The 23,258-nt window shown below is 46.2% G+C and overlaps 2 protein-coding genes across 2 annotated transcripts in view; one reads left to right on the top strand and one right to left on the bottom strand.

Moving 5' to 3' along the window:
* St6galnac5 (ST6 N-acetylgalactosaminide alpha-2,6-sialyltransferase 5) overlaps positions 1-23,258 on the top strand; it is a 141,836-nt gene that overhangs the window by 58,583 nt on the left and 59,995 nt on the right. The gene's annotated exons all lie outside the window — the stretch shown is intronic.
* On the bottom strand, positions 18,226-18,546 carry LOC130890040 (NADH dehydrogenase [ubiquinone] iron-sulfur protein 5-like). The gene has a single exon (XM_057793983.1). It carries the CDS (start codon positions 18,544-18,546, stop codon positions 18,226-18,228), a length of 321 nt encoding a protein of 106 aa, XP_057649966.1.

Below are 23,258 nucleotides of genomic sequence, written 5' to 3'. Positions count from 1 at the left end.
CTGACAGTCTACTTAGTACACAGCTCCCTAGAAACTGAGTCACTCAGACGTGAGTGGAAGGACTGTGTGGAGCTACTTAGCTACCATGGCACTGAATTCCCATTCCTATAAAACAGTATGAATCATAGGACCTTTCTTACAAGGTGGTTATGATCACTTCCTCATTTGCATATGGATCTGTGGGAAATCCTGAAATCATAAGGCGGACGCTGAGCTCTGGCTTCACCAGGTGGTTGTACATTAGTTACACAGACAGTTCCACTAACACTTGTATTTGAATATTAATGAGATGGGCATCTTGAGCATTAAATAAAATCTTTACTGTATATTGAACTCTAGTTTCTGTGGTCGTAGGCAAGAACTGAAGATACAGTCGGAGTGGTCAGATGCTAGAGAATACAGCTTTCAGAATTCAGATACAGAGATACAGTGAGAGTGGCCAGATGCTAGAGAATACAGCTTTCAAAATTCAGAAAAAGGCAAGCGCATCACTATTGGGCCAGTGTGCCACGAACCACAAGGCTTGGAACTGACTTCACTGGAGAGATGGAGAAATAACAGAGATGCCTATGGAAAAGCTGGAATCAGGTTGGCTCTGCACACTGATGGAGACATATCAATATCCTAGGAACTCAATGTATTTAGCATGTACCACTGAGAAAGGAGGCTCCTGTACTGTATATAGCTGAAGGGGGAGGAGCAGCCTCTCGTCTCAGCAGGAGGTCTCTGTAGGGAGCAGTTTCAGGTCACAGTCATGCAGGAGGAGGAGCCTGTGGTTCAGTTTCTGCATGCATACACTGCTTTTACCTAAAGGTCAATCATTTGTAACATCCATTCATGGCCCAAGGAAGGCTTTGCCATTGCTGTGGGTCTAAGGCACCGTGGTCTTGGACATGGCTGTGCTCATGGCAACAGAACAGTCACTCTGAACTTGATCTGTTCCCCACCCTGATGCTGAATAAGGGTTCTTAAGTACGAGTTGTTGGGGACATTGTTGTTATCATTGAGCCGGGGGCATTGTATTAACGTGACTCTCATGACGTACGCCTGCTAAGTAAAGCCAGCCTCGCTTGTGCATGATGAACAATTAATAAGCACCAGCTGGTATATACGTGCACACCCAGACTCACAGCCCACACACTCCGGTGTGCATTTTCTAGTGAGCAGTTGAAAGTGTGTACTAAGGGGGCTGGGGAGGTGAATGGGCCGGTCAAGTGTCTACTGAGCAAGCACAAGGACCTAAGATCGGGTCTCAGGTGGACGTGGTAGCTTGTGCCCACAACACCAAGGAGTACGATCTCTCAATCTCACTGGGCAGTCAGCCTAACCAAATCTATGAGCTTCGGGTTCCGTTAGAAACCATGATGAAAGGGCCCTTAGACATGATACGGTGCACATATTTCCTATGTAATAATTAAGTCATAAAGAAAGGGGGTCACCTACCAGCTTGAACAGAGAGTGGGAAAGCAGAAACCAAAGCCGGGCCCATTGCTCAGGGAGAGCAGATCTACTGTCCCCCAACCCTGTCCTCCCCCACTTGCTGGGGTAACAGTGCAGGAACCAGATAGCATCCTTCATGCCAGGCTCGGTTAGTGGTTTTGGAGCAAGTCAGTTCGCTGTCTCTGGCTCCTTACTCTTCCACCACCTTCTACTTGGGTTCTGAATGAAGGTGAAAAGACAGAAACTGTAGGCCTGGCCCTCCCAGTATTTCCAGGATAGCTGTGGCTTACTTATTCCTGTGTAGTAACTTCTGTATGCATCTTTAAAAAATTGACTCAGTGGGAGTATTAAATTAAAAAATTGCTGTCATTGAGACATTGAGTACAGATCTACTTCAGTCGGTGCTGCAGACAAGACAGACATGCGGTCATGCTGACAAACTTGAACATAGCAGCTCTGTGACCAGCGCAGGGGTCAGACACTGTAAACTTTCTGCCCACACAGGTGTCTTAAACACTTCCCATGAGCATCCTCAAACAGCCTGTGCTGTGCTCCACAGTTAGGACTGAACGTGACCCAGGTATCATTCAGGGAGGCTCAGGCAGCAGCTTCTAAAATGGATGCGTCCATCTCTCCCTCGTGTGCCTTCCCATGCTGGGCAGACACTAGCCAATACCACAAGAACTTCACCCATGTAACACAGACTTCTGCTGGACCCCGCAAACACAGCCTCAGAATCCAGTTGTCAGCATTGCTATCTAGAGAGTGTTGAGAAAGGAATACATTCTAATTTCTAATCCCCACGACCTGTAAACGTGCCCTTATTTGGTCAAAGGATCCTTGCAGATATAACAGTTAAGCGCCTTGAAAATAGCTCCCCCTAGATTGCCTAGGTGTGATCTAAATCCAGTAGAAAATGCCCTTACAAAAAAAAAATGTACGAGAAAAAACAGGCGCAGAAAGGACAGATGTGGTAAAGATCGTTCATGGTAGAGATGCTGGGAGACCAGGATCTCCCGGAAACACTAGAAACAGAAAGAGGCAAGGAAGCGCTGACTCTTGGCCCCTTAGGAGGAAGCGTGGTGCTTCCGGAAATGCCATCTCTGACTTCTGGCGTCTATTACACCTTGAGAGTATGTTTCTCTTGCTTTAAGCCACTGTCTTAGTGATAATTTGCCCTGCCAGCCCAGGAAGTGAGTCCCGCTGCTTTTCATAAAGCAGCTGTCCTTTGCATAAGCTCTATCAAGGATGGCACATAGAAGGGTTTGTGCTGAGGAATGCTTGCGGGGCAAAAGGAGATGGACCTGGCAATGGAGAAGAAATGAACAAGATGGGGATTGCAGGCACGGGCCAGCCCATGAGAAGGGAGGCTGGTGTTCACATCTCCGGCACCTTTGCAAACATCCAGAGCAGCCGCCCCCATACCTGGGTCTAGACCGAGAACGACTTGAGACCCACAGCAGCAGCCTGATGAACCGCCCTCTCCAGAGTTCAGGTGGAGCGCCTTCAACACTGTGAAAAATGATCTCATTTCCCTCAGAAGGTCTCACAGTGAGCAATGGCCTCAGAGGGAGAGCTTGACGGCCGTGCCAGGCAGTCTCACACGTATCTCTATCTGTGACAAAGCGTATTGAGGCCCACTGCTCTTAACGAGTTTTGAGTATTAATTCGTTCTTTACGTCAGCCTGAAAATGGTACTGCTATTTCCACTTTGTAGATTTAAAAAAATAAATAAAACTGAGCTAAAGACAGGCTGATTGACGTGTCCCATTTTCGGGGCCCTTTACTGGTAGAGATGGGGTTCAGAGTCAGCTTAGCTCTGAAGTCTGTGCTCTTAAGCCAGGATGCTAAATCAGCTCCCTAGAACCACACCCACACGTGTTAACGCACCTGTGATGGAAGCTCCACCACTCAGTGGCGGGTTGTGGGGGGACGGGGCCTGAATATTAAAATAATAAGGCGTGGCATCGCAATGGTGCATTTGACTGAGTTCAAAGAGCATCCGACTAAGAAGCAAGTCCTTCAGTTTAGCTGCCTTTCCATACCACAGAGGACGACACCCAGCCACACTCATTCCTGCCACCAAGTCTGAACTTCTGAAATATTTTCAAAGTGATCAGGATCCCCACTCCTTGGGTAAAATCTGGGGAGGAATCCATTTCTCCATCTCAGCAGTCAGAGATAAAGGCAGCAGAACGAGAGCTCTGAACTGGAATATTGTTTCCCGATAGTCAGTATGTAATTTGGGCTCAGTATTGTGATGAGGTAATATGTCTAATTTATGGCAAGCACTGATAAAATAGAAATGCCCGTTAGTAACCAAGGTTCAGGGCGCTCGTGTCTCAGCCGTGTGGGATTTCTCTGGAGTGAAAAATACCTGGATGCCACATTCCTTAAGGGCAAGGTTGGCATACCTCACCTAAAGGAGAGCTATAGGCCTAGCAGATGTTTATTTATTGGTCACGTGCTGGGCAGCACAAGACCCCAAAGGTGGACAGATCAAAAGAAGGGAGGAGAGTGTGTCCCTGGTACTGGTCCTGTCACCCGAAGGCCGCCCGAGGCAACGCTTTCCATCCTGGTAGGACGCAGAAGCGCTGCCCCTGATAGACGGTGCCTGAGTCTCACGCACACAGGGCCTGGGCTCGGCCTGAGAACAAAAGCGACAGCTCCTTAGCAAGTGTTTCCTTTTCTGAAAGAAGAGCAGGCTACGGTGTCATGTCCACAGCAAACGCTTTACAAGGCACGAGCATCTGGAGCTAAGAGAGGCGAGAAGCATCCTGACGCAGTATGCAAAAGGGACAGTGTCCTGGTGGAGGCAGGAGAACCAGAAGTTTAGTCATCATGGACTGACCACATAGCAAGTTTAAGGCCAGCCTGGGCTACACACGATTCCCCCAAAGAGGCTGCATGGAAGTAGTGTTTAGATTAGACCAGAAACTGGAAAGAGTGAGAACATAGACGCACAGTGACCTAGCCTGCAGATGGGAAGCGAGGTTACCAATCACTCTCTGCTCCTGATTTCTGAGTGTGATGTTTCTATACTTGGTAGACTTTAATTTTCTACACCGTGAAAAATGGCTAATGCCCAGTCCCACTTGTTTAGTCTTGACTTACTGTCTTGCCATCTTTTTAATTTATAGACGGTATTTCACTTCAAGGAAATACAATGCTCCTGGTCTCTACTCATGAATGCCAGAGCCAAGTAGCACCCTCCACTCTCTGACCTAGGAAGAACTGATTGGCAGATTTCCCTGAAGTTCTCCAGGCCTGTGCAAATAACTCTTCCTGACAACCGAGCTTTGCACCCAACTCCCTCAGTCCGAACAGAAGCCATGCAGTCACTCCCTCTTGTTGTGATAGAAAAACAATCTTTCCTCTGAGTGGAATGATGCTTCTGAAACCATTTAGGTATTCACACACACACACAAAATAGCCTTTTACTGTTGTTATTGATTCCTGGAATGAGGCTGGGAGAACCCATGCTCCATTTTTACTGTAAACACTATTAATTCAGAGATGAGCTCTTAGTGCACCGGAATGATTGATTTGAATATAAATGAGTTAATAAGCAGAATTTCCATCCAGATGTAGATCAGCAACAAAATTACCCAGGTTCTCTTTAGAATGCCTTAAACAAAAGCTGGTACTTTCAAAGCACCGTATGAGGAAAGAATAAAGGCTCATTCCACCTCCCGGATTAGACACTAAAAGTGGACATTATTACTGATTTATTCCTCAGGCAGCTCACCCATTCCTTCCCTGAGCCCCAGAACCAGTGTTATTGTAAGTAAAAGACCACCCCCGCCCCGTGAAAAATCAGGTCGACCTTTTTCTTTGATAAAGTAGACAAAAGAGTTATGGGGAGAAAGGAATTGAGAGGCCTGGCTTCCAATCTACATAATAATTCGACTGAATTTAAGGGTGTCTTTTGCATTTTGCATTAGCAGCAAGTAATTACCTCCAACTAGAAAGGAACGAGGGTCAAGAGTGGCTCCGGGTAATCCAGTGAGCGTGCTACGTGGTTTATTGAACACACTAATACAGAGCTGCGTTTGGAAGAGTCAGACGAGAAAAATACCTCCAGCCCAAACTGCCCTGTGAGCCTTTTCTGCAAGAGTGGCCCAGAGTGGCTGCTAGAGGATCAGCATTTAAGGTATAGTGGTTAGTTTTACCATTTTAAAGTAACTTACCTGGGAATTTCAAAGATTTTGGGTATGCGCTTGTGTCTCTAGATGTTCGAGGGATAAGCATATACATTTTTTCCTACAGGTAACTTATTTCTTTCCAAATGCATTTGCCTACTGCCGAGTAGGCTATCAAACCAGAATATTACAAAATTAAGAGATATTCGATATAAATTACATTATTTTTATATATTAAAGCGTTAACAAGTCCAATTTTATGAAATTTTGAGCTTATGAAACATATTTACCGACCCGTTGTCATGGACACCTCTTCGCGGGTAGCTCTAGTCCTCATGGGCAATGATTCATGTGCAGACTATGATCCACCCCTTAGCAGGTTAATGCAGAGAATCAAAATGCAGGCAAGTCTATAATTCATGAATTTTCTTTAAAAATACTTTATCTGTAAGCGTGTTCTGCCTTCATCTATGTCTGTGTGCCATGTACGTGCCTTGTACCCACACAGGCTGGAAGGGGGCATCAGAATCTCTGGAGCTGGAGTTACTGATGGTTGTGCCCTACCATATGGATGCTAGGAACCAAACGCAGGTTCTCTGCAGGAGCAACAAGTGCTCTGACCCACCAAGCCATTTGTTTCTGTTATAAGTTACCAGAAGTTTAGCATGAATGCACTTTATATCTCCAGATTAATAATACTCTAAACGACACTGGCCTGACAGCAATGACTTGTAGCTTAAAAACTCCTTTATTATATCTGGAAATAAGCAAAAATTAATCTCTGAAGTGAAATGCTGAATTTACCAGGTTTTAATTACATCAGGGTTATTAATACATTTCAAAGTATTGGCGGTCAATAGTATGAAGCCATCGAGAGGCTTAACTTACCATTAAAGCTTCATTTTCATCTTTAAAATGTCTTCCAGCATACACTTAAAGAAAAAAGGAGTTAGAGAAACCCAGGACTTCAGCAAAGTCCAGGCAGAACAGAGAGTAAGGGGACACATGAACTTCCCCACAAGCCCTTCTGCCCTGAGCCAGCACGGTTACATTTCCAAACCAGACAGCAGAGAAGTAATGGCAGGGGGTCAGAGTCTGGCCTCTGTCATCCTCAGATGAGGTGGGCTTTATAGACCAGAACAAAAGGCGAGGGTGGGAAGACTGTGCTTTGGTTACAAATGAGCCCCAAGAAGCAGAGTCTTCTTTGTGCTCAAAGCCCAAAATGGCCAGGCGGTGGTGGCGCACGCCTTTAATCCCAGCACTCGGGAGGCAGAGGCAGGTGGATCTCTGTGAGTTCGAGACCAGCCTGGTCTACAAGAGCTAGTTCCAGGACAGGCTCCAAAACCACAGAGAAACCCTGTCTCGAAAAACCAAAAAAAAAAAAAAAAAAAGCCCAAAATGCCTCGGACAGCCCTTTCCCACATCAGCCTATGAGGTTACTAGAGAAGAGCTGGGCACGAGCACCAGACTTGTCATAAGGGACTCATGACACTCACTCTCTCGGTCCCCTGATGGGGCACAGCTCAGTCACCTGACTCCAGAGGGATATAGCTGGATTTGACAGTTTCTAGGCTTAGCCCGGGAAACTTCCTGACTGCCCAGAGGCCCACAAGCCTCAGCACACAGCTGCCTGTGTTCTCCCCTCAGGCCTGCATTGTGGGCCTAGGTTCTGCAGCAGTCAGGTCTCTCCAGAGAAAATGGAGAATAGCACTGTCTTCCGTGTGAAGCCCCAAGCAGGACTACAGATTGGACTCTACCCTACCCTTCATTTGCTTAAGAGCAAAAAGTCAGGGAGAGAAAGGTGCCGGGAGAGACTACCGAATCACAAGTCTGCATGTCGTCTTCTGAAGTGATAATAAAAGCGAGACTGTATTTCTCACCTCCCTTGCCTTTCTCACGCACGTGTGAACACAGTAGATGTCTGGGCCCTCATCGGAGCCCCGCCCCTCGTGTCTCGGAGGGTTCCAACTGCCGAACCACTTCACATTCTACTGTGTTTTCTGTGATGTTGTCACAAGCACGAGAGACTCCTTCTGGGCTCATCCAGCCAGCTGTTTGAATGCCTCCCAATTGCCAGGCCTCACGCCAACTTGCTCCCGAGGCTGTCCTCTCACAGAGCCTGTGTCTAGCCAGGGACCTCTGAGTCATGACAGGTACATTGCAGAAAACACAGCCATGCTCTTTGCATCCCACGCCCTAAGGCATGTGGCTGGGTTTGTCCTTTAACCACGGGATGAAAGGGCTTCAGAAGAGGGTGATGTGCCCTATGCTGCCCGTTTGGGCTCCTTCCATCCTTGCCCCTGCTGTAGGGCTGGAGAAGCATTCCTCTGGGATTCCAGAGCATGTGTCACCCAGAGAAAATTCAGCTTCTAGCTCTGTGACCTTGTAGGTGTCCTCTGGCCTCTCTGAGATGAAGTTCCCTCATGTGTAAAATCAAATGTTTAGACTAGACAAGGGCTCTTCCAACTGTGACACTCTGTGATTCTGGGCATCTCCGTCCCTGCCTCTATAATTGAGGCCACTAGTCCCGTGACCTGAGGTGTCTTCAGAGAGGCTGAATTGGAGCTGTGTTACCAGGCTGATCAACTGAAGATGCAATCCCTCTCACAGCATCGGTCCCGGGGAAAGCCGGCAGGTGTGCCCTGGGCAGCTCTCTGGCTTTGCATTTTTCACCCATAACTTCCAAACGGCCATTGTGATTATAAACTGAAGACCACGACCATTCCCTAGTCAGTGTTCAGCAGAGCGCAGAGGCCTATGTCTGTGCACTAATACATCGCCAAGAGTGCCGCAGTCCATGCTGAGAGAGAGAGCCCGTGGGCTTAGAGAGAAGGTAGCTCCCTCCTGTCACCGAGAGCACAGCTCTGACGGAGGGGGCTTGACTAAACACAGCACTGTGCAATCACAGACCACTAGGACTGCAGAGAGGCTCAGCCCTGTCCCCAGTCCACAACCATCTTGTAGACCTAGACAGTCTGACTAACCCGAGGTCATGCACACAGGGCCAAAGTCATGAGCATGGGCAGAATTGAGGGGAGACCTTGCCCCTTCTGACTCTCATGCCAGCTCCTCCACCAGGCTGCACCAGATAGATACTCGTGGACTTACTGACAGGAATCAGTACAGTGACGAGCTTGTGATACAGCTGATAACTGTCATTGTATACATGGTGCAGCAATACTAATCATATGATATCCATATGGTGTGCATATCACACAGATTGCAGTTCACAGACTACATCTATAATTCTTAGTATTTTTCATAACTTACAGACAAGAGAACAGAGGCCTGGCGAGATGAACTAGCATTCTTTAATCAAAGATTATTGGGCTATCCCACGGAGCCCAGCCTTTAAAACATTTTACTATGCACAGCAATAAATTAGCAATTGTGACAAAATTTAGAGCTAAATTTCCCCAAAGAAACAACAGTGCCGTATGACATAAGCCACAGATAAGTGTGAACGGTATGGTGACAGAGAATCAGGACTGGTGGTAGGAGACATTTATCTCAGTTCTGGGGGAACTCGGAGAGAAGGCTCCGCTGGGAAGCTACAACACAGGAGAGGGAAGCCAGGCTGCATCTTCCAATAGCAGGCTCGGGGCTTAGTCACTAGCAGGGGCGAAAAGTCAAAAGGAGCCAGAGGTCTCAAACCACACAGGGGGTCAGTCAGCTGAGGGGGTGATGACCGGAGGAGGGGGACGGGGAAAATAAACATGCAGTATGGGAAAGGTGGTTGTGATCATGTCACGAAGACATGCCCCCCCAAAAAAAACCTGTCCTAATTGTGCCATACAATGGGGACCAGGAGATCATCAGCACACTTGCTAGAAGCGTGTATCCTTCCCAGGTTGCTTTTAGAGCCAGGGGAAGCCAGGGTGCTTCCCTGCGCAGGCAGCGGGGTTGGAGCATGGACAGGTTGGTCAATCAGGAGAGCACAGCTGATATGCAGAGCTGCTTCAAAGCCGCGTCTGTAAACAGTAAGATGCGGATGGCACAGGACTGTAGCCCCCCCTTAAAGAGAGCTGAACTGATTGGCAACATTGGAGTAAAAATGAAAAGAGGACCAACCTTGAAGCCACTGAGACACTGGAGGCTTCCAATAATAACTGTCTTTAAAGCATGGATGTATATGTTTCTTTCGAGTTTTACGAAAAATTGCACAAAATTTGCAATTAACAGAAATATGTATAATATTCATGTATAATCTTCATGGTAAAGTGTATAAGTGCCAGAAGTGTTTTTCCTTTTTCTGGTGGGTGGGTGTGTGTCTATGTGTTCATCCTCAAACACTCTTCCACCTTATTTTTTTTTAAAAATCTGAGCCAAATACCTGAAGACAGCCCGTGGATTCAGCAGGCGAATGGCTGAGTCACTAGCATGCATATGGTTGGGATTCCTGTTACCTTAGAGAGCAGGAGAAAGTTAAACAAAACACTACCCCTAGAATTTCCCTTGGTGGTCTCAGGAGCTCTTCAGCAAATCAGATAAGAAGCTGTCCGTCCCGACATACCTATTGTCTAACCTCCACTATTGATATTACTTTCGCTTGGTTCAGTTTCTAATTTTGCTTTACTTTTTGGTCAAGGTGATTATTCCACAAATTTACGGATGTGATGTGATATAATACCATGCTCATCACGTGTAATGTTAGTTACCAATGGAGAATTAGCAACAAATATCGCTGAAGCATTTATCACTCTCCCATGGACATTGTCAACTACATAATCATGAGTGTGAGCTGCAGCCAGCCTACTGCACCAACACTAGAATGTGCCTGCCTGTCCAGCCGAAGCCCTTGTACGTAGACTTCCCTCAGGTTCTCCACACCCAGCAGTAAACACACCCAGTCCTGACTGGTGGCACACACTGGTTCCTGTATACATGTTCTGTGTGGCCAGTTTCCACTCACCAGGGAGATATTACCAAATGTGGATGTGGCAGACATGAATAGCAGGACCCTAGGATATTCCCTCTATCATGGGCGAAGCATTTCTGTCTGTGCCCTCCCTGAGGTCGTGCGGTGGAGCCCTGACTAATAACGAGATAGAACTGGGTGGATAATTAATGAAATCATGACTGTGGAGCCCCGTGACAAGATTAATGCCTTTATCAGAAAGAAACCAGAATGTTCTCTCTCCCTCCCTCCCTTCCCTCTTTTCTAACATGCTAAGGCACAAGGGCTGCAATCCAAAAAGGGGGCTGTCACAGAAACGACAGCTACTGCCCTCTTGATCTTGATTTCCCAGACAGATTCCAACGTGGGAAGAACAAACGACTGCTGTTTAAGGCACACTGTCTGTGGTTTTGTTATGACAGTCTGAGATGACTAATTAATACACCCACCGTGCAGACAATATAAATAATTTCATGGCATAGTTAACAGTAAAAGATCCATCAATTAGGAAGTGATGAGTTTTTAAGTATTTGTTTTCTGCCTTTGTTTTGTTTGGCTTCTTGTAGCAATTACAGATACATAAGGCATTGCAGGAAAGGAACAGTACAAAGTTTGCTCTGCCTTCTGTGCGTTTCCCCAGCTCTAACAATTCTGCAGCCTGGTAAAGCGAGCCTGTTACACCTCTAAGAGACTGTAGATTTTTAATCACTCATTACTGTTTTATGCGCCTCCTTTTCTGTAGCGGTGGTGGCAATGGTGGCAGTGGTAATGGTGGTGACAGCAGTAGTGGCGAGAGATTCTGTGTTTAGATCAAAGTGACTACAAGGGTACAGAGCTGCTCCGTCACCAGAGAGTGCCCCTCATGCCTCTTCTTTATATCGTTACCATTACTTATCATCCTTCAACAACAATCTCTGCCATCCTGCTGTTCTCAAACTTTGATAAACACTGCCCTGATTATGCAGCCCAGAGACACCCAAGAAGCAGAGCAGAAACTGGGAGAATGCCCAGATCAGATTGGTCCACTGGGGATTGTCTTCTTTATTAATTAACCAGGACAGCCCAGCCCACTGTGGGCAGTACTGTTCTCGGGTTAGTGGTCCTGGATCATTTAGGAGCCTTAGCTAAGTCGGAGCCTACACACAAGACAAAGAACCCGCCAGCAAGCAAGGTTCCTCCATGATTGCTGTTTCAGTTCCTGCTCTGCCTTAATCCCTGCCCTGGCCTCCCTCAGAGAGGGGCTGACTGTGACCTGAACATATGAGCCAGGCAAACCCTGTTCCTCCCCTAAGTGGCTTTGGGCCAAAGTGTTTGTATCACAGCAACAAAATGAAACTATCACAAACAGAACCAAGCATCAAGGACACTTGAGATTTTTCTCCCCCATTTTAGCCACTTCTCGCTGTGACAAAATGCCAGACACTTAAAAGGAAGAGGGGTTGCTCGGGCTGGCAGCTTCCCAGATCAGCTGCCCTGACTCCCTGCTTGTGGTGGCACAGAAATGTGTGGGTTTGGCTTTCTACACGCTCCCTTTTATTCCTCTGGGATGGCGCCGCCCACATGCAGGACAGATCTTTACCCTCCCTTCACACTGCCTGCACACCTAGTGATGAGCTCTGCTAATCTCTCTGTGCTTCTCAGTCCAATCAGGGGGAATCCAGTCATCACATCCCATCATCCACTCAACACAGCTCTCCAAGGCTCATCCACATCACTGCATGCAGATGCACGGCGCGCATCACAGTGTCAAACTTTGTCTCACCTTCTCCCAGTAATGGATATTTGAGTTATTTCCATATCTTGCTGTTATGATTAGAGCCACAAGTTTTGGGTGTTCTTTTGTTTCTGAGGAGGAGTTGGAGAGAGGGTTTCTTTGTAGCTTTGGTGCCTGTTCTGGAACTCCCTCTGTAGACCAGGCTGGCCTTGAATTTACAGACATCTGCCTGCCTCTTCCTCCCAAGTGCTGGGATTAAAGGCGTGTGTCGTCACCACTTAACAGAGGCACAGTTTTACGTAGACACAAGTTTTTATTTTTCTGGAATAAGTGTCTAAGAATGGTTGGTGTGGCCGTATGACTGTGTGAGAGACCTCACACATCCTTTCTGCTGTGACTGAGCCGTCACCCCACCTGTGTCAATGAGCACCACCTTCATACATCCTTACAGAGCCTCCCGTTGCTCCATGGCTAATGAGGTTGGGCATCTTTCCTTAGCCTGATTTGCCACCCCAGAAGCCTCCATCACTCGCTCCTAAGTGGATAGTTTCTTCTTTACCATTTGGGTCTCAAGAGCTCTTTATATTTTCTACAGAAAAGGAATTTTCAGGTACATCGTTGATAAGTTTTCCAGCCTGGTCTGTACCACTTCCATCTCCCTCTTTGAAGGGTCCTGCTTCCACTCCACGTGAGTTCTTGATGTTGGTAAGTATGGCTCCTCAGGGTCTTCATCTTCTGTGCACAGCATAATGGCTTCCTCTAGTTTTCAATATGGAACATCTTAGCCCATGGTTTCTCATGCGAGTTTTATATTTCTATTTAGAGCCATGACCCATCTTTTAGTTAACTTTTTGTTATGTGGAATGTAAATGACATTTTTTCATCTTACTTTTTCAAATATTATTTGATGGATTTTGTCATGCCCATTCACCCCTACCTTCCTCCAACTCTAAGGTGGAAAGTTTGAAACTATGGTGTTGGGGGACACAGGGCTAGATATTCAGCTCTTCTAAAATAGTTTAAAAGATGATCACTTCCTCCACTGCAATTTGCTTTACTGTTAATATATTTTATTTCTCTGAAAATTCCACTTTTAATTAAACAACTGCCTCAAAATTCCTACAACTTAGCTTAAGCAGCCCAGGCTGCCTCCCAAAATGGTATATGTTGTGGGTGGAGAGAGAATGGGTGATCCAAGTGCATTGCAGGGGGTGCTTATATATCTTCAAACAACAACCAACACATTATTAAAAGCACAAAGACCCAGAAGTGTCTTCCCTACAGTCTTAGAGAAGACTAGAACCTAGGTCTGAAGCTCAAACCTCACTCATCCTAGGGTGAAGACTGAGCAGGGGCTGGAAATTACGGATATTTTCCCTTTTCCCATATATTTTTACTTGCAAGTGTTCATTGCAAAGAGTCATTGTTCTTGTTTGAGGTCTATGGTTTCTGCCACACTACTGACCCTGGGCCTTCACTGGAACTCTTCTTGGATATCTTGTTGTTGCCCTGTGTCATGGAGATCCTGCAGTTTGGGGTCTGCAGGACCAGCCCCTTCATGTGTTCCAGCAGCTCACAGATGGGGTGGATGTTGGGGTGGGCCAACACAACCCTGGTTCTGGGCCTAGTTAGTTGCAGGATTGCTTACCCAGCCAGTTCTCCACCATCCTCACCACCAGGGTGAGCTCCCCAGCATTTCCCTGGCTAGTTCACCCCTTGCAGTGGTAAGCAAGGGGTGGGGCCCGTTCTGCTGCTTTCACACACTCAGGGTTGGTTCTCCCACACCTGCACCTTCAGGGCCAGCTCTACGGTGTTTCTGGTTTCTCCTGTGAAGTGCAGGAGCCATTCCCCCAAGTGCTGCAGCTGGCAAGGGGCTGATCTCTTCTGATCTTGGAAGTGATTGACATGATCAATTTGAAATTGACTCATTCTCATTAATAGATACCCTTCAATTAGTTGGTTGGCCAGGGAAGTTGGTAGAACCACCATATCCTCTGTGGTCCAATGGAACAAAGTCTAAATCTTGCTGTCAACACTTAATAGCTCTGAGGAAAGGCTTCGCTTGCCCTTAATTGGCCTTTAGTGAGTTCTAGGCTCCTTAGTAAGGACCAGGGATGCAGCAGTGAACACAGTAGTCATGGGGTGTGCTCTCAAAGAACCCTCATTCCTGTGGAGAGGTGGGCACTGGCAAGACAGCATTGTCACCATGGCAACAGAGAGAGGGAAAAGCCGGGCGTTAAGATGGAAAGAGACAACAATGAACATAAATGCAGTGCTGTTCCTAGCGCTCAGAGTGAGTGACCGCCATTCTTACAGAGAGAGCGCAGGAGATCAACACGACACCAGAAGACTTGCAGGCTCCCTCCGAGACCTGACACTTGTCACATACATGTTACACTGTTGTGCCCACTTTGTACACAAAACTGATTTGACTGAGCTTTAGAGTGCACCTCCTACTCTGTCACCATCTTCTAGAATTTGAAGATGACAGTGATTTGATAAACATCCCAGCAAGTTTGGGAGTCACAGGTAGTGACTAGGTAGATGCTAAGCAGATTTTAATGAGGGTTTTCACTAGATTTCCTATTCACCTCACCTCTTCTTAGATGGATAAAACAGTGATACAGTACTCAGAGAACTGTCCTGGTGCTGAGGACTGTGATGACGTCAGTGCTGAGGATGGTGACGTCAATGCTGAGATGTCCAAGTCAGATTTTCAACTGTTGTGGTACATTCAGTTTTGTTTGTAAAAATGTTACTAATAATCAATGCTTTGTGTAATGAATTCCATAAATCAGCATTAAATAAACATCCAGACTCGTCAATGTCCTTTTGCTTGACATTTCAAACATCAGAATAACACCGAGTGTTCTTTATCTTAGACTTTATGCTTACAAGAGTCAGGAAAACAAGAGTAGGTAATACCCGTGTGATGTTGTATAGACACAATGTACATGCTTCGTGTGGGTGTGGGTATGCGCGCGCGCACCGTGTGGAAGCCGGAGATCAATACTGGGTATCTCCCTCTATCATTTCCCATCTTTGAGACACAGCATCTCCCTGAACCTGCAGCTCTTTGTTGGGCTAGTCTGGTCGGTCCACAGCTTCAGGATCCCTCCTGTCTGCAGACGCTTGCCACTGCCCCTAGCCTTGGTGTGGATACAGGGACACCACACTCAGTTCCTCTTCCTTGTGCAACACACACTTTATTAACTGAGCCCTTTTTTTTCTTTCTTCCTTTCTTTCTCTCTCTTTTCCTTTCTTCATTTTTCTTTTCTTTTGTTTGTTTCTCTGTGTAGCCCTGGCTGTCCTGGAGCTCTCTACAGAGACCAGGCTTGCCTTGAACGTACAGAGATCAAACTTTATGTATTTGGGGGAACTCTGGAGTCTGAACTCACTCAAACCTACAGACCTAAGAGCTTTTCATCTTCAACCACTTGATGATTTCCTCTGGCTTCTGTAGCAACTGCCCAACACCAGGTGACACCCAACACCAGGTGACAGGAAACAAATCAACACAATTGTTGAGCCTAGAATTCTGCAGTGGAGGTGTGGCATGGTCCTACACACTGGAAACTTGACTGAAGCCCTTTCTCTCCCAGTCACGTGTTCAGATGGTGACCAGAGGCACCCTAGGCTTGTGTCCGCAGGATGCCAGTCTCTGCCTCTCCTTCATGTGCCACACCCTCCCAATTCACTTCAGTGTCTCTTATTCTAATCAGCCTGAACTTTAAGGCTCACCCTAGACCCACACAGCATTATTTTAATTTGGTTACATTTATATAAGACCTTATTTCTCTAATAAGGTTTCATTCAGCAATTCTGGTTGGGCATTTTTGTGAGAAATATTGTTCAAGATAGCTCTAAATAGTCATTGACATTTTGACATTTGTTCAATACATTCATCTACCATCCATCTATCCACCATCTGCCCACCCACCCATTCACCCACCCATCCACCTACCCCTCCATCCACCCATCTATCTACCCACGCACCCATCCACGTACCAATTCATTCATCCACCCATCCACCCACAGCCTTGATTGCTACATCCGAACGTATTAGACCTGAAATCTCATCTCTAACCAATTCCATCTGTTGTATTTGGTAAAAGATAATTTTCTGCAGTCCCACAGCCCATTCATCACAACAGACACCAACTGTGACACCATACTATTATCTAATGCCGACCCTCGGATCTCTCCATTGGAAGACTTAGCTGGCATGGCATCTTCCCCCAAGTGGGGATCAAATAAAGGATTAGCTCTTGTAGCTACAGCCCAAATCTCCTTGCTCTAGCTGTTAGCTGACAGGATAATTGTCTTTATCTTTGCTTTTCCATCTTAGTGCAGGTTTTAAGAGTCCAAGTCAGTTGTTGATTCTGGGCTTGTATGACTTTTTATTTTACTATTACAATCAGGATCAACCATTTTGGAAGGGGCCTTGCGTGTTCTATCTCTTCTCATGAGTCTCCTAATGCCTCTCTGATTTTTCTATCACTGATGCTGTATGTGATCGCTACGTGTAGATGCAGGTGGTCATGTCTCTCCATCATAATGTACATGTCTCCTGGTTCCTTTGATTCAGATTTCAACTTCCCACCTACCTTTTATTTGCCTTCTTTTCTATTTTGAACTTTTTAACTTCTGGTTTTCAGAAGTATTTAAAAATATTTTTAATTGCTTTTGTGTAGATATTTGACTATGACATAATCTTCTACATAGCTGCTTTGAGAAGAACGTCCACCCTCATACACGACAGCCTCATGCTGGCTCTGTGCAGGTGTCCGTCATGTGCTCTTTAGCGTCTGTCTTGCATTTTCCCAGACCAGCAGAAACAATAACGTCACAGGCCTGCTTGGTTTTCTAGTTGAAAAGCATTGTCTTCTCTTAGCAGAGTAAAGTGCATTTTCTTTAAAGGGGATTAAACTGGAGCTGGAAAGATGGCTCAGCTGTTGAGAGCAATGCCTGCTCTCCCAGAGGACCTGGGTTCAATTCCCAACACCCACGTGGTGGCTCACAACCATCTGAAACTCCAGTTCCAGGGATCTGATGCCCTCTTCTGGTCTTTGTGGGCACTGCAGGAAGTTGGTATCCAGATATAAATTCAGGCAAAACATACACACACAAAATAAAAATAAAAATACTTGTAATTTAAAATGAAAGCCACCATTTCAGGGAGTGGCACCAGGGATCGACCCCAGGGCCTGTACTGTTACTGGGGCAGTCCAGCTCTGAGCTGCTTTCTTAGCCCTGGGCCTATGTTGGGGTGTGGCACCTTGCCTTCTCTTCCTTTCCTGATAGACTTGTGGCTTCAAACATCTGCATCCACCCTTTGTGCCCACCAAGAGTTTCTCTTTTCCCCCAAATAGCTGCAGCTCCCAGTCCCCCATCGTGGGGCTTCTGCACTCTCCAGACCCTCTGCTTCTCTCTCACAAGCACTTTGTGATCCATCACTCTGTGGACCTTATCAATGATTTGTTCCGGGTGTAGCATTTCCCCATGGTGTGAGTTTCTCAGTCCTCGCCATCTCGGGGCCTCCTGCTGTCTCCTCCCTGAGTGCTCTCCAGCCAATTCTCATCTCCAGCCGCCGGGGCTGCAGAGCTGGCTCTGGAGGTTTCAAACCACTTCCCTACATACAGGTGGGTAGGTAAAAAGTTACGGCACCTCCATCTGTCCCCCAGCTATGCAGATGACAGGGATCATGCGTTGTCTTATTGGCTCTCATTGTTCATCCTTGTAGGGCTTGCAGAGCACATGAGAAAATGCCCATTTTATGTAACGAATAGAAACTCTAAGCCCAAGTGTGTTTATGCACTTCTATTGGAACTTCTTGATGTTTTAATATTAATATAATTATGTATTTCTCATTTTAAATAATTAAGATATTTTATTTATATTTTTTCTCTTTTCCTGGCTTTTTTTTTTTTGAGGTTGACTAATTCTTTATTTTTATGTACTCAATGAAGCAGTTTTCATTAGACTTTCTCCCAACAGAAAACAGCATGAAAAGCAGCGTCCACCTGCTCTGCTCAGGGCCTGGGTTCCTCCTGGCCCATGTGGTGAGGGGGAGGGGTATATTTCCCCTCTTTAACTAGCTTATCCCACTGTTGTTTGATTTCACCCAGGCGCTTCATCGTTTTATACCGAAGATAACATTCCTCGAAATCTTCAAATTCTATTTTGCACTCTTTTTTAGCCCGGGTAGCACCGATGCCATGTGCACACTCTATCCACTCTTTTTCGAAAGCATGGCATTGGGAGGGAATCTTGAAGGGCTGCTCAACACTTTGGAATATGAAGTGGCGATCGAGGCTAATGCCCAGCTTTTTCTGCACATCAAAGAAAGGCATGGTGCACCACAGAAGTGCCCTTGTAGGCTCCCTGGGCGCAGATCACAACAGCCGGTTTCGGGGATGGCTTTTTTTTTTTTTTTAAATCTTTAGTTTTCCTGCAGTTATTCCTTGGTTTGGGCTTGTTTGTCCAGACCTTTTGTCATTGCCTGTGGGCACTGGAGAACATAAGGAATCATGGTCTCCTTTACCCCAAAAATGACAGATACTTAGAAAACTGAGGGGAAACTATGGCTTGTCCAAACACAGCCAATGGTTTTTAAAGTTAATGTACTGGGGAAGAGGAAAACTTCATTGCAAATTTCTTAGAAGAGGGGGACAGCCAGCCCCTTGGCACATAAGGTCCTTCCTCCTCCTAAGATTTTTCAGTACCGATCGCACATCTATCTGGATGCCTGACGTCTGAAATGGTGACACATTTGGACAATTCAACTTCCGGAAGTGGTGACAATGGAAATTGATCAATAGTCTCCTTTAATATGTATTTTCTGGGTATATCCACAGATTATCCCCCTAAACAACTGCCTCAGCTTCACTCACTGAGCTATTTGGGCTGAAGTTGACTGTGAACCAAATTAAGAATCTCTGCATTGCAAAGTCAAGAGGCATTATCCAGACCCTGGGTGTCACCTCTCTGGTTACAGTCATTCACAGTGTGCACAGATGTCCCCAGAGGGCAAGGAAAGACCAGTAAAGACAGGGAATTGTGTGGCGTCTCCCCCCCCCCGCCCATGGGTGAAGTATCCACGGTTTTCCTTGTGGGGAGAAGAAACTTGTAGACGCCCCCCACTCCCTGGAATACAGCTCTGCGTCTCTTTTCATTGTTTATATGGGCATCACTTAGATACAGCTCAAACACAGCTCTGTCAAAACAGTTGTCTTCATAGGTCTGGGCTCCAAGTCCACACAACAACTGGAACTACTAAGGTGTTCCTTCCCATCATCTCGGCCAGGGTCCTTCACCACAGTGTCCTCCTCCCTAATCACTGTTGTATGACTTTTCCTGGGGAAAGGGGAACAAACACCTTTACCCCAGAAAGGCTCCAAGGAGATGACTCCACCCGTTGTGGTGAAACAATGAGTTTATTGGGGTCACTTTTAGGAGCTTTGATTACTCAAAGGCAGTTCCATCACCAAAAAGTACACCCCAGCATGAGTGATGACCCCAGATTTCCCTCACGGCTTGTTGGCAGCTTTACCCAAGAGGGCTCCCCGCTCACCTCCACCCCCAGTAATTGTTTTCCACAGGCGCAGCCTGCAGGGAGTGAACTTGGAAGTCTTGGAACTTTCCGAGCTTCCTGGGACTTTATGTTCTGAGAGCTTCTCAAGCTCCTAAGTGCCTTCCTCCCTCCTCCAGGAGTGGGACACTCCAATGCAGAGGAAACGCTACAAGTCCCTCCATGAAGGAACAAGATCTATCTCTCCGGGTGCCTACCGGACACACTGAATGAAGAGTTATCATTGCTCAGGTGAAATCACTAATGCAGAACAATTCGTGATTGGAAAATGAAGGTCTAAGAGCAAGAGAACGTCAACCCCCCACCAAAGCAGATCAACAGCTGGCTGCTTTTCTTTCAAGTCAATTGTTTGGTAAGCTCTGACAAAGAAGCTGGAGCTACTGAATAAATACACAGGCTGGAGACAGGTAGCATAGCTAGGAGGGAGAGCTGAGGAAGGCTTAAGAAAACATGATAAAAAATTCAGAGCTCCTGGCTGGCTGGCAGAGAGCAGCACTCCCTGGCAGTCACAGCTGGGTGGTTAGAGCGGAAGACAGCGGGGAAGAGCCTGGGAAGGGCGGCTGCGCACAAGGGGCGCCAGGCAGCTCAAGGGAGGTCACAAGTGTATCACCCAAGAGGACTTGAGGAAACACAACGACATATTCGGTGCTCAGGGGCTATATGTGATACTGTCATCCCCTTCAGGTTAGCAAACGCTTGCTTACCTGAGCAAATCTGCCAAGTATTTTTATTTTCAACTGCAACTGAAAGTCCTAAAGGCATGAAGGGGCACAGGGCATTAAAGTTGCTATTTAAAGAGAAAGTAGTTGAACTACCTGTTAATGAATTCTCTCTCTCCCTCTACCACCCCCCACACACACACACGTTAATAAAAGCAATTTGTTGAGAGCATAATAAAGTGAGCTCTAACACAAAGCCTCTAAGCCACAGCACTGCACCTACTCTGTCAACAGTCATCCTAGTTCAGTCTCTCCTCGAACACTTCTGTTTAATGTTTTTAATGTTTATGTTTTTCAACCAGTAAACTATAGAATCCAACCCCCCTCCCAACATGCAATCCCCCTGCCTCTGCTCTAGGCGCTGGATCGCATGTTTGCACCAATACACCTTGTTAAAGGTAACGCGCATCACCTTGCATTTTAATCAACCTTTCTTCATTGTTTGAAAGAAACACTAACGTGACTGTGCTCCGGCAGCTAATCATCAGCATAGCGTTACCAAGTGATGGGATAATCCACCCAAGAGAAAGCGCATGTTCACATAGAATTTTCTAAGGGCATAGTTACTGTAAGAACTGTACAGAAGAGTCCAAACAGGGGAACACATCAAGGGATCAACTGATAGATAAAAACGTGGTTATGTCCACACAGTGACATATCACTCAGAAATTGGTACCAATGACTTTACCTGCTAGATACAATGACTTTTAACACATGATGGAAAGATAAAGAACTAAGTCAAGCTTACCATACATTATAATAGCTGCATTGATAGGGTGAGGTGGCTCAGTGGTCAAGAGCATTGCTGCTCCTGCAGAGGACCTAGGTTCGGTTCCCGGCACCCACACTGCAGCTCTAGGGCGTTTTCTTCTGTCTTTCTCAGACACTGCATGCATGTGGTTCACAAATACTCACACACAAAAAAACTTAAGCAAACATCATTGGCATGCAATGCCCAGGATAGTCTAATGTACAGGGACATAAATTAGATTAGTCGTTACTAATTAGGACTGGGCACAGACCCATGGAAACGTAGGTGGGGACCTACAAATGTTGGGGAAACATAAGGGAAAATGTCCTAAAATTCGTTCTACCTACGGATACACAACTCTATGAACATAAAAAAGGCCATTGGGTTGTTCACGTTAAGTAGGTAAAATGTGTGTTACATGAATTATTGCTGTTAAAATTAAAGATATTTTCACTAGTCTACTTATTTTTCTTTTTAAATGTTCTTCTCAGCCCCCCTCCCCCCCCGTCAATCACGACACTCCTTTCTTGATGGACACACAGTACATGGCTGTTACATTCTGCATCATGAATTACATCATTAACATTCATTTCTCTCATTTCATGCTTTTTGCCTTGATCTTCTAGAAATGCGGTCATTAATCACGGAATGTAAATGGCCTGGGTTTCTCACGTTACTCTTTACAGCACATGTGTCTTTCCAGCCATCTGGGAGGGAAAGAGACAATCCTAGCAGCCATGTCCCTGAACTGGGGGGGAATGTTTAGAAGTTTGTAGCTCTGAAGGGCTAATGGTAACCCCTGAATACTTTATAGGTGTAGTCCAGGGTCCTGGTCCACGTGATTCCTCTAGTATTCACCAGGTTGACAACAGGTGAACCATCACGTGCTTCATCTATTCTCTTACCCATGTTTCCTCTAGTTCTCCTAGAATTACTAAATGTATCATTTCCTTCAAACTTTGCCTAAGTTTAGATTGACTGAATTTTGTCCATTATTAGCTCCAACAAAAAGAAACTGCCTTCATCTATTGCTGTGACAATCACCATGACAGAGGCGATTCTTATATAAGAAAGCATTTATCTGGGGCTTGCTTACAGTTTCGGAGGTTTAGTCCATCATCATCATGGTGGGGAGCATGGAGGTAGACCTGGTGCTGGTGACACATCCAGAGTTCTACACCCTCATCCACACGCAGACACGCACACTGGGCTTGGCGTGAGATGTTGAAAGCTCAAAACCCACCCTCTGTGACGCGCTTCCTCCAACAAGGTCACATCTTTAATCCTATTCCTTTCAAAAACTGTGACTCCCTGGCAACTAAGCCTTCAGATATATGAGCCTGTGGGGGTCCATCCTTATTCAAACCACCACAGAAACCATTCACACGTGTCCTGTTTGTAGTCCTGGTGAAAACGTTTAATAGAGATACAATTCTAAGGTCCTATGTCCTTCTCTTAAGGCTCTTGTGGGCCTTCTGTGTAGTTTTTGTTGTCATTAGACACGCTTGTATTATTTTTATTTGTGTCTGTGTAGGGGTTATGCGCACATGAGTCACGTGTCCATGGAGGCAGAGGAGGCAGACCCTCTGGAGCCAGAGTTACAGACAATCGTGAGCTGCCCATCATAGGTGCTGGGAACCAAACGCAAGTCCCTTGCAGGAACAGCGAGTGCTTTCACAGCTGCTGAACCGACCCTCCAGCCTTGCATCAACTGTTTAGTGTCAGCTGCAAAATCATGAGGCATGTTTGGGCTTTGATGTTGTCATTCTTTCTTCTCTTTTCCCCTCAACAATCGACCTGATCCATTTACCCGCCTGCCCCAGGGACTTTTCCTTCTGTAAGGAGCCCAGTGACAGCCTCATCCTCCCGTTCTGGGCCCTTCTGAAGCCTGTTTTGTTTTGCTAACTTTCATTCGTCTTCTATGGGCTCCACGCTGTCTGTTCTTGCCATGACCCTGGCTCTCGTGTGCTCATTGCTCCTATTCTCACCCTGGCACAGCGTCTC

The sequence above is a fragment of the Chionomys nivalis genome, chromosome 18 (assembly GCF_950005125.1).
Source record: "Chionomys nivalis chromosome 18, mChiNiv1.1, whole genome shotgun sequence".
NCBI classification, from domain to species: Eukaryota; Metazoa; Chordata; class Mammalia; order Rodentia; family Cricetidae; genus Chionomys; species Chionomys nivalis.
Note: the sequence above shows the minus strand (reverse complement) of the source record. Positions and strands in the feature narration are given on the sequence as shown.